This window comes from Solanum verrucosum, unplaced genomic scaffold (genome assembly GCF_900185275.1).
Source record: "Solanum verrucosum unplaced genomic scaffold, falcon-dt-bn FXZP01000261.1, whole genome shotgun sequence".
Classification (NCBI taxonomy): Eukaryota; Viridiplantae; Streptophyta; class Magnoliopsida; order Solanales; family Solanaceae; genus Solanum; species Solanum verrucosum.
The window spans coordinates 3,016,854-3,029,239 of NW_026019969.1; the positions used below are offsets into that span (position 1 = coordinate 3,016,854).

Genomic DNA, 12,386 nt, shown 5'->3' on the forward strand with positions numbered 1-12,386 from the left:
ATTTTAAAAATTATTTATTTTTAGTAAGAACAACATGTAAATATGATTAAATGAAGTATAATTTGGTAGAATTAGAGCAGCGCGCGTTTTAGATTAGCATAGGATTTTAGGGACGTGACAAAATCATTAATCATTTGTCTCACAATTAATTCCAAATCCGTAGCTGTTTGACAAGGTTGACCTACTCGTTTAATCTATTAGACACGGATTACGATTACAGATACGTAGTCATTAATTACCTCAACGCTGGACTCTAATTCAACTACCTAAATCCCATTAACACTGCAATTCAATTAATTACCCCCTCCGTTACCATTTACCTGGTTACTAATTGAATAGTCAAAGAATGAAAGATATTAAAAATATTTTAAAACTTGACATGAGTTATTAATTTCAGTCCTCAACTATTCACAAACATAAAAATACAAATTTATTTGACTAATGAAACTTTAATGCATCTCCTTTCGTTCAATATGAGTGAAAACACGCTCATACTCTTACAAGAATTTAAAACTATTTGCTATGTTATGTGTTAGAGGATAAAAGTACTATCTCTAGTTGGATAAATGAATATTTTTAAAATTGTCAATAATTTGGAGACGAAATTAATAATTTGTGTCTAAATATTTTCATTGTCTCTAGAAAAAAATATTTGGATTATTATAAGCAATATTCTTCATTTGATTTATATAGAATTTAGAATATTGTGAATTGAGGAGTGTGCATGGGGTTCGTGGTCATTTCAGAAACCCCCTCAGCTGGTAGAGTCAGACTGTGCCCCTTATTTTTTGTCCTATTAACCACCCTCTTCTTCAACTCCTCTTTATTTTTTTCCCCAACAAATCATTCTCTTCATCATCACACACTCTAATCTCTATCCCTTTCTCTGTTTTCCCCCATAAACTAAGCCGATACTTTTGGGGGAAAATAGCATCTAACGGGAGAGAGCTTTTGTATTGCGGGGAATGTTGTCTGGCTCGAGGAATCAAATTCTTTATTACTTACTACTTTATACTCATAGATCTGTATATTGTTTATAGATCTATAATGTTTTTGATGTCGTCGGACCAGGCTTCATTCCCCACAATGAATATTGCTCTCTCACAACACTAATTAATTAGATCCGTTTCAACATTTTTACTGGTAAGTCTCTTATAACTGTGTATTTGTTTTTGTTTCCGTTGATTTGTTTGTCCGTTTGTGAATCAATCCTTTTTTGTTTGTTCTATATAATATACTCTATTGTAGATTGGCGTAATGATGAAATATCTTGACTTTTTAAGTTGTTACAAATCCCAAAAGTTTCATCATTACTGCCTTTTTTTGGGTCATGATCTGTGTTTCTTTGGTCAGTAACGTATGCCTATTGTTTGTTATAGTAGTAGTATATAGTCATGGTGTGTTATGATTGTGGTCATCATAGCTTTTTGCCTCTCTCTTTCTGCAAACATTCAGATCTGGTTTCCTGCCTTTCTTCAAAAACTTTGTTTTTTTTTTTTTGGCTGAGGGTCAATTTCTTCATAAATATATACAGTTAAAAACAATTGACTAGAAATACAACTAATAATATTGAAGGAATTAGGTAGATATTCCTATTTTTTTTTTACTTGTTACCTCTAATTGCCTGCTAGTTTAGCATTCTAATCTTCAATGTGAACACAGATAAAGAGAAACACTGTTTGTTAGAAGACAAAGAGAAAGCTTTTCTGTAAGACTTACGAAACACGGTGCTTGATTTGAAATATATTCTGCAGACAATTTCTCTAACTTGTTTCCCCTCTTCTCCTTCGTCATATTGGACACTCACATAATCTCCTTAGACTCTGATATCTCATGAATCTCAATTGATTGACTACGTCAACTTTCACTTTGTTGGTAAGATTTTGATTCAATTAGGATTAGGACTAGTAGTATTTCATGTATTTCAAAGGTGTTGTCACAGTTTTTGCTTAAGAATTTTGGTAGAATTCGATAGTTTTAACCTTTATCATATGAATTTAAACATTTACTTAATATATATAAATAGTTTATCTAGAATATAGTAAGTTCTATTTCTAAATCTAATATTTACTAACTCAAAATCCTAGCTCGTTTCTTCAAATTCTCAAACCTGGTGGGAGTCTAGATTTGAGACTATCGGAGCAATGTACTGTTTGTTTGAACTTAAAAAGCTGTTTTTTTTTTATTACTATATGAAAAGCTCAGCATCTATTTTCAGTTTATCTTTCAACTTTATTTTAGATTTTTGATTGAGATTTACAAAATAGAAACTCAGTAGTAAATTAAATTAGTTTCAAGTTTGTGATGGTAAATTGTGTAGACATGAAATTAGTGAAAGAAGTGGGAAACTATAGAGGTAGCAAACTTTAATTGCATTATTGGCGTTCATCTTCTTAGAGTAACTAATATAGGTTGTAAATGTAGATCTATGAACTCATTTATAGTGCTCAACTATAGTGTTAAAAAATTATAATATGTATAAAAAGTGAGTGAAAGGGAATACTGTTTGTGGAGATGGAATCTTTTTGACTTTGCAAATCAATAAAGTGGAGGCTGTACGCATATTGCCTTTTTTGCTTTTGCTTTCCTCTATTTCCACAAACAAACGTGTACACAAAAACTAGCAGACAAAAGTTTGCTTGATTTTTATGAATTCTCTCTTTCTCCCCTCAAGTTGAAAATAATATTTTTTTCGTTTTAATTTGTTTGTTTTAATTTATTTATCTTAATTTGGTTCGACGACACAATTTTGAAAAGGTTAAAAAATATATACGTCATAAAACATCTAAATGATACAAGAACATGGAGTAGTTATCACTTTTCGGCTGTTTGTATTAAAAAAAAGTACTAATATATTTCAATGTTAATACGGTTTTAATTTCAATACTTCTTAAGCCTTCATGATCAATTAAACTTAGGCTGACCCATGCCTCTTGCTTGCTTCTTCAATTTCATTTAACACATACAAATCCACTTTTAAAAAAGGCACGTTTTTATATTTTAAAAATAATTTAAATTTGACTTTTTTTTTAATTTACACTTAATAGCATGCTTAACTTTACACTTTACAGTTACAGATTCAGTACTCTTTTAAATTCTGACGCTTCCCATGTAAGATTGTTGAGGTTAGTTCCGGCTATAAAACGGTACTCCTTAAGCAAATTGACTTTCAAAAAGTAAAACGTAACTATTTTAAAAACAAGTAGAGAATAGAATGGAAGGGAACTTACAAGGTTCTAACTTGGGCCAGATTTTGACTCATGCGCTTAAAGCCCAAAACATGTCACGGCACCCTACTTTCTGTTGGCCCAGCAATTCTTGGTTCAGAAACAGAGGGCATAAATGAAGTTCAATTTAATTTGGGGACATCCGGGGAAATAAAGAAAAAACTTAAGTTTAAAAATAAATTTTTTAATCTAAGTAGTCGCTTACTCAATAACTTAATTTAAAAATAACTGGTTATTTAATCCGTTATCAATAATTTATTTATATCTGTTAAAATAACAAGAAGCAAAAAGTTAAATAAAAAAGGCTTCATCAAGGATGTTTAAGAGAGAAGCTAATGAAATCTTTGTTTTAGGCCTCGAAAATATAAATTTCATGTTCAATTAAATTGAGACCAACACACCACCTGTGGCTAGTGTCGGCTCTATGCTTTGATAATTAAGACATATGTCTTAGGCCCAATTTTAGGGGCCTCAATTTTTTACTAAGAATAAAGTATGTATTATTTTTTATTATAAAAATTGATTATTTATAACAAAAAGTATTTTATAAAAATAAAAAATAAATTATATCATTTTATTCTCTTTAATCCCATTATGTTCTAAACTCTTATCTTTATTTAAAATTTGTCAACTTATTATTTATATTATATTAATAATTCATATATTGTCTGCCTTAGTGAAATTAGTTTTTTCAATGTTGAATTGATAAAATCATATTTGAAACAAAAAATAATCGAATAGATTATTTATAAAAAAATATTAAGTAATAATTTGCATTTGAAAAGTGTAAGGAAGATAAATTTTAAATAAACACGTATGAAGTTTGTTTAAATTTTAAGCCTTCCATTAAAATTTCGCTTTTAAGTCTCAAATTCGTTGGGCCTTCCCTGCCCATGGCTCTTGCTAACTTCTTCAATTTCATTTAATGTGAACACATCTTATTGATTCCCTGAAAAAAAGGCATGTTTCTATATTTAAATTTTTTAGGACTTGTGATTAAATTTTATTTCAGCAAAATATAAAAAATGTATATTCATGACTTGTAATAGTCTTAAATGCACATATGATTTAATTTTCTCTTACTTCAAAATTATTTGAATAATATTGATGAAATTAAATTTCTTAAGAATTCATAGTAAATTTTGTGGGTTCGAAATTCCTTTTCATAGATGCTCTAATTCTTATTTTTCTTATTTAGTGCTTTGGGCAGAATCTAATATCAATATACAAAAGTGGTCTCATTGCAAATATTCAACTGTTCATTTTCAAACATTACTAATTATAATGTGAACCTTACATAGGGATGGTAATGGGCAGGGTGGATGTGAGGCGGTGTGTGTTTAAGGCTATACGGGATGGGGTGGGTGTGTTTAAGGTTGTGTGGGACGGGAGGGATGCGAGCCGAGTTGAAGTGGTTTTTCTTAAAATTAATGCGGGGCAAGGTAAGTATATGTGATTTATGTAGGTTCAAATTTAAATTTAACTTTTTACATGTTGTAAGCGTGATAGAGCATTATTTATTAAGATAATTTCTTTGAAGCTACTAAAATATTCAAGATAGTAAATCAAAATGGTTCAGTAAAAAATAATACAATTTCTTACATGTTTCCCAATTAACCTCTAAAAAATAAAAAATTTAAGTCATTATCTATTAAATTAATACAACTTAATGAAAAAATGAATTTATTTTTATAAAATTTAATTTTAGTGTCAAACTTAACTAAAAAAAATAAAATATTAAAATAGTTATGCAAGGCGGGGTGGAGCGGGTTGAAAATAAAAAAAATTGTTATACGAGGCGGGACGAATTACAAATTTTACAGATTAAGCTCAATCCGTCCCGCCACGTCCCACATTTGCCCCATTGTCATCACTAACCTTACATATAGTTTTTTTTTATATATATATATATATAATGTGACACTAGAATTTACTTTGTTCAGAGACCGACTTAACGTGATCGAGGGTTTCTTCAATGCCAAAAAGAAGTTCTTGTCTGATAGATTGTTAGTAATACCTAAATATTAATCGTTAATCGTATTTTTTAAATTCCATGTAAATTGTAATAAATAGTCACTTCAAATTAAGCAAATTTTTAAAAGTTTGGTATATGGTTTTTTTTGTTTTGTTTTTTTTGGTATATGGTGATGGACTCTATATATCATATCATCCCCTATGATTACCAAAGATTTTATCCCTAATTAAGCAAAATGGTATGATCTCATTTAATATCTTGGTCCATGAATTATAATCACCATTTATTACCAAGATTTTCTTACCAAATTTTGGTTGGCAATTTTTTTTCAAATTCATGGACTCCAATTTACGAAGTGTAATCCTCTGATTGGCAGCAATATAATTCCAGAGAATTGATAAGATTCTCAATATGTGGTGAACATTTATTTTTGTTTACCTAAAGCATCTTAGATAAGAGGAAAACTAAATGTGATGTATATTGAATGGGACCATTAATTCATCATCTACAAATTGAAAAAAAAAAAGTGTCCGACTCATTGTATTTTTTTGTTTTTGGCGTAATATATAGTTACAATCCGTTAAACTAAGCTATCTTCCTATTAAATATCTCAATTCATAATATAGATATTTAATTAGATGAGAATAGGAAGATGCAAGACTAGCGACTGGCCAAATCTTCTTTACTCACTAAAAGTATTTCACTCTAGTTCTTTTAGCTATCGTTATATTTTTTAACTCGTGGAAAGTGAAAAGGCAGAAGTGTCGTCTAGTTAGTTAGTTACATACTACTCCCTCCGTCCCTATTTAGTTGTCCATATTTCCTCTTTTAGTTGTCCCTATTTAGTTGTCTATTTTGACAAATCAAGAAAGGACAACAATTTTTTTCCTATTATACCCTTATTTAAATAAAGTTGTCATAAATAAAGTAAATAAACTTATGAACTTTCTAGTATTGATTAGTTATCTTGAGTGAATTTATTTTGGAATTGTAAATTATACTATAAGGGTAAAATTGTAACTTTACTATGCTAATCATTGTTGCCTTAATTTATGTACCATTTCTAAAGTGGACAACTAAATAGGGACGGAGGGAGTACTTGACTTCTGTAGTTTTGATTCAATTTATTTTAAAAATTGTTTGTGTTTTCTTTAGTTATACCCATCAACCTTAAGTAGAAATTGCTTACAATTTTTACTGCTTATTAAAATGACTGCTTATAATTAAGAAAATGACATATTTTATATTGTTAACTTGATTAATTTATAGATGAATGATCACATTAATTCAAAATTTAAACCATAGGTATATAAGTGGACTATTTTATTAGATGTTGAGGTGTTCAATTGAAACATATATAATTAAGAGAAAATTAACCTATTTGAGGGTTGATTATATTATTATTATTCTCTCTAATCTATATTAAGTAAATTGCTGATATTTTTTTTATAATCCAACATAAATGAATTGTGCAAAGTTTAATGTATCAGTACTTTTTTCATTTAATGAGATTTTTTTAATGACTTTGCATCTCCTAGGAGAATAATTAAAAATAATAATGAAAAGTAAGCTTTAATTTATATATCGAGTAAATAAGTTTTTTATCTTCCTCGATTACAATTTAGATGTAACTGACCTATGCTCGAGTACCTGATTTGCATCATATCGATCTCAATTATGTCTTATTCTGACATGATTTACAGCAACAACAAAAAGAATTCATAATTTTTTATGCTCAATTAGATATCTTCATTTATATTGAGACGGGGAAATAGGAAACAACAAAACTTGATGAAATTGTAGAATAATTTAATCTATATTATACTTTTTTATATTTGGTTTTGATACTTATAGTGGAGCTTGATTTAATTTGAATTCATTTCAGAAAGCCTTATATTGAGGTAAAGTACTTTCTAACAAAGATGACTTAGAACATGTTTGACAGCTGTGTAAAACTGCTTTTAAAAAACATTTTTCAAATGAATTATCCAAACACTTTTCTGAAAAGCTATATCGAAAAATAAACAGTTTTTAGTAACAATGTCAAACATATTCTTAATATTTAAGGGGACTCACACTATGAAACCTCTTATTAAGAATAGATGAGTACTAACCTTAGAGTTTGTTTGACATTACTGCTAAAAACAACTTATTTTTAGAAGTGCTTTTTTAAAATGGGATTTCAAAAGATTTTTTTTTAAAAAAAAGCAATTTGTGTTTGGCAAATTTATTTAAAAAATGCTTTTGATGAGCAATTTTTATTTGACTAATTTTTAAAAAAAAGTATTTTTGAGAGTCAAATTACAAAAAAATGACAAGTATCAATGTGATTTTAATATTAAAATTATTTTATAAAGAGAAACTATTTTAAATATCTAATACAAAAACTTTAATTACATTTTAAATTTAAATATTTAAAATGTACATACTCAAAGTTCTAATCAATATTGTATATTGATAAATATTGTTGAATTTTTTTTTGAAAAGAGGAATCTTTTTGTTATTTATTACCTTTTTTTTTATATTCAATCTTAGCTATTTTCTTTTTTGTTATAATACTCTAAAATTTTTAAAAAATCAAATTTAAAAAAATAACACTTATATTAAGAAAAGAAAAAATTGTTATTTGTTACTTTTTTGGGAGGATCTAAATTTTTAATTGTTATTTTTTCTCTTTTTTTAATCCTACAAAAATATCATTATTATTTTTATTTCTAATTTTGTAAAATAATACATAAAGTAATATATACCATATAACATATAAATAATAATATAAAGCATAAATAAAAAAAAATACTATATAAAAATAAAAAATAAAATTCTTGAATAAAATCAACCAACTTATGAGATATGTTAATTAATTAGTAAGGATGAGATATTTTAGTCTTGAAAAATAATTTTCTATTTCTATTTCTGTTTTATTTTTCAAACAAAAAAAAGTAACTTCTTTTTAACCGTAAAAAATCTGCTTCTGCTTTCATTTAAAAACAGTTTTAAGAATTTATCAAACACTTAATTTTTTAAAATAAGTATTTTTTTTCTTTAAAAAAAAACACTTCTACCTGCCAACAGCAATACCAAACAGCTCTTAATTTCATTTCAAATTCGCTAAGGGGTCGTTAGGTAGAGTGTATAAGAATAATGCTGAATATGATGTATTAGTAATGCATGCATTAGTAATGCAAGCATTAGTAATGCTTGCATTAATTATGCTTGCATTAATTATGCTTGCATTATTCTTATACATTGTTTGGTTTGATGTATTGAAAATAGCAAGCCTTGTATAAAGACTATTAAAAAAATATTTGTTTACAAAAATACCCCCACATTCTTTTACAAAAATAATAATAATAATAATAATAATAATAATAATTATAATAATAATTATTATTATAATAATAATTATTATTAATAATAGAGGGTAGTTTTGTCATTAGTTAATCTAATGCATGCATTAAAACCATTGCATTGCTAATACCTAGAAATCCATGGTATTAGCAATACACACTTTAATACACAATAAAGTGTATAACTAATGCAAGCATTAGTTATACATAGGTTGGAAAAGAGTACCAAACAAGGTACTAGTAATACACAGTGCTAATGCATGCGTTATTTTTCCTAATACACTCTAACAAATGACCCCTAAATTCATAAGAAAAGTTTTTTTCTCCACGTGTCTCAACTTCTGCCACTCCACTACCACGTATCTATTCTTCTTCACCACTTCTCTCTCTATCTTTTTTTCTCTTTCGGATTCTTCATGTTAATAATTTTATTAAAAAATCAAAACATTGAATTAGTTATATAAGTAATAACAAAAAATTAAAGAAATTCATTATCAATTATGTATAAATAATAACTAAAAAGATAAAAAAAATTCAATATCAATTATATATAAATAAAAATCATATTAATATTATATTAATAATTTAATTTTTTATTAAAAAAATTCAAATGAATCCCTCGATTTTATCATACTTCCCCTTGTCTTCAAGAACTCGACTTTACTCATAAGTTGCCCTTCCAGACGGCACGAGTCTTGTGGGACATTCCATAGATATTCGATATATTTGTACTTTCTTTCTCTCAATTTATATTATTTTATTTAACTTGACATAAAAAAAAATTCAAAAAAATATATTTGAAATTTATGATCTAAATTAAGTCATAAATGTATATGTAGTTACGAATCATTTCAATAAGAGAAAGAATAAATATTGTAAAATTAAATTGTTATTAAATGTTAAAATATATCATTTTGAAATTAAATTAGGATAGACTGAGTAATAATTGCGTCACTTAATATAAATATTACGTAAAATATATCTTTTTTTTCAAAAAAAAAAAAAAGAATTGGAATAATAGAGAGTATATAAATTGTGTTGTGGGTCTAGAAATCCCCTCACACTCCATCTCTTCCTAGTTATTCTATTTTTTTTTTCTCTCTCTCTATATGTTACTAATACAAATTCAGCCATGATTAATTTCCCAAAATCTCTCAGATATTCATCATTAACCCTTTTCAAACATGCCATCTCTGCTAATCCTTGGCCTAATTCCCCTCTTTTTCTCTGAAACAAACCTCTTTATCTCCTGTGTTTTCTAGAATTAGTATAATTTTGTGTTGGATTAACAATTAATTAATCAAATCAAATCAAATCAATGGGTGGTGGAGAGAGAAGTATACTTCACTTTCCACACCTCCATATTCATCAAAGTGGAAAGAGTAAACAGGGTAAAAGAGATGTGCCGAAAGGATACCTGGCGATTAAAGTAGGGCAAGCAGAGGAAGAGCAACAGCGATTCATCGTCCCTGTTTCCTATTTCAATCATCCGCTTTTCATTCAATTACTCAAAGAGGCAGAGGAAGTTTATGGATTTCATCACAAGGGAACGATTACGATTCCTTGCCATGTTGAACAATTTCGATGTGTTCAAGGCAAAATTGATAAACACCAGCACAATCTTCATGTTCCGTGTTTTAGGGCATGAGGAGTTTTTTTTTTTGTTGCTTACGGTGGAGGCGGTTAGTGATAATGACGACAAACTTTTTCTGTTTCGGTTTCTGGATGGTTTGTTATGATGGGTCACTGGAGTTGTTAGCTCAAGTAATTTAGTGAAATGAAATTTTAGTTACTTTCTCCTTCTCTCTTGATTAAATTAAATTTACATATTTTGCATCTTCTTTGTAGAATTTAACCCCTTTTCATACTCGTTTCGATAACGTTTGATCATGAATTTTTTTTATTTTTTCCTTAGATTGAACTTGAGAAATACCATTTCATGATGAAACATGAAACGCCCATTCACGATTTTGTATTTTATTAATTCAATTTGTTATATATTTTATGAAGTTACAAATTCATATCTAGTCATTTTAATCAAAAAAAATTATATGATTGATATCAAAATTAAATTCATGTGCTTCTTATTAAGTATTGGTTCTTAATATATCAATGGAGAATTGTCTCACCGATAGTTATTTTTATTTTAAAAGAAATATTCTCATATTAATACATTCCAAGATCCCTTTAAGTTCATTTTGATATGGAATTCATGACAAAAAGATACGGATTGATTTGAAACTGAGTAAATTGATAATAATTCATAGAATTATGGAAGAACGCGCGTAATCTTCAAGCTGAAAAATAACAAACGCAACTAAATTTAAATAAGTACACTTGTTACGTAAGGTCTAAAAAAAAAGTACACTTGTTAGGTACCCGACGTAAATGGTAAAGAATAGAATAATGTTTTACTTTTTTTAATTATTATTTTGATTTGTTTTTTAAAAAACGTCTTTTTCTGTATTTATTATAGTTAGGCAGACACCACCACGGAATTTAAAGAACTACAGTCTACCTCCATTTTTATTTTGAACATCTTGTTTGGTTGATTGTTATATGTTGTATAGTGTTGCTAGTTTAAATATAATGTTTGTCTTGATTATTATTTAAATTATATTTGTTTGTATCAAAAGATTTATCGTTGGTTGATGACGAAAAATTTGTAATAATTGATTTGGTGTGATCGCATCGTTATTTTATTATTTTCTTCTCGTCTTTATTTATATTTCATCTTTTCTTCTATATTTTCATAGTAGATCTACCTATCATATATCCTACTTTTCTTGTAGATTTATTAAATTAAGGATGTGTGACATTATGTAACGACAGAGAACAATACAATCTAACAAATTATGAATGTATGACATCATGTAACGACGAAAAATAATACAATTTATGATAAAAACACTATATTCATTCAAACAATACAATATATTATGAAACAATATATAATAACTATCCGAAAACAAAGTGTAAGAGTTAAAAAAAACTACATTCATCTCTAATTTCAAAAGAGGAGTTGCCTACCTAACGTGATCTAGAACGTAGAGGGGTGATGTGATGCATGTGGCATGTTAATCAAACACCAAGAAAATTACCTCCTTCAAAATAATTTAAAAAACTAAAATGTTTTGCTGTTTTTAATGTTTAAAATTAAAAGAAGAGTTTTTATTTTCCTCTTATAAGATAAAAACTAAAACAGGAGGGTCGTTGCTTTCATGGGGTGGATCCATTGGCTTTTGGTGGACGGCAATCAGCTGCCGCTGTCGTATTTAAAAAGTAACACAACGTATTCACTTCCAATTGAGACATAAACCAAATGACGAAAAAACACGTTAATAAATACTAGTTGTTCTAATTTATGTAACATAATTCCAATCCATAGAAAAATATTGTGAACTTAAAACCTGCCATAACATCCCTATCTTATAAGAAGATTCTCATTATTCAAATTCAAAATGGTCATTTTTTGAAAAACGGACTAAAAATATAAATTGTATGGCTTGGGCTATGCTGGTGCAGAATTAGATAGCATACAAAAGGTGGATGTCTAGACCTAGTACTTGACTTGTCAAAGTGAACACCCAAATACATTAGGCTAGGCCACATGCAATGGTAGTGTCTAAGTGACATGACAACATCACAAACTTGACAAGACCATGATTGAAGGCAGCAGTGTTTGGTGGTGGTAGCCTTTGTGTTATCTAATTGTGGTGGTGGGTAACGGCGATATTGGTGGTAGTGGTTAGCAGAGGGGGTGACCGCTTTATTGTTGAAGTGGTGAGGGCCGGTAGTAGTGACGACTATGGTGATAGTTGTGATGGTAGAGATGGT

At 28.1% G+C, this 12,386-nt stretch overlaps 2 protein-coding genes across 2 annotated transcripts in view; both read left to right on the forward strand.

The window, feature by feature from the left end:
• LOC125815306 (NAD(P)H:quinone oxidoreductase-like) overlaps positions 1-12,386 on the forward strand; it is a 166,483-nt gene that overhangs the window by 37,907 nt on the left and 116,190 nt on the right. The gene's annotated exons all lie outside the window — the stretch shown is intronic.
• Positions 9,681-10,265, forward strand: LOC125815318 (auxin-responsive protein SAUR32-like). The gene has a single exon (XM_049494762.1). It carries the CDS (start codon positions 9,868-9,870, stop codon positions 10,195-10,197), a length of 330 nt encoding a protein of 109 aa, XP_049350719.1. The 5' UTR covers positions 9,681-9,867; the 3' UTR covers positions 10,198-10,265.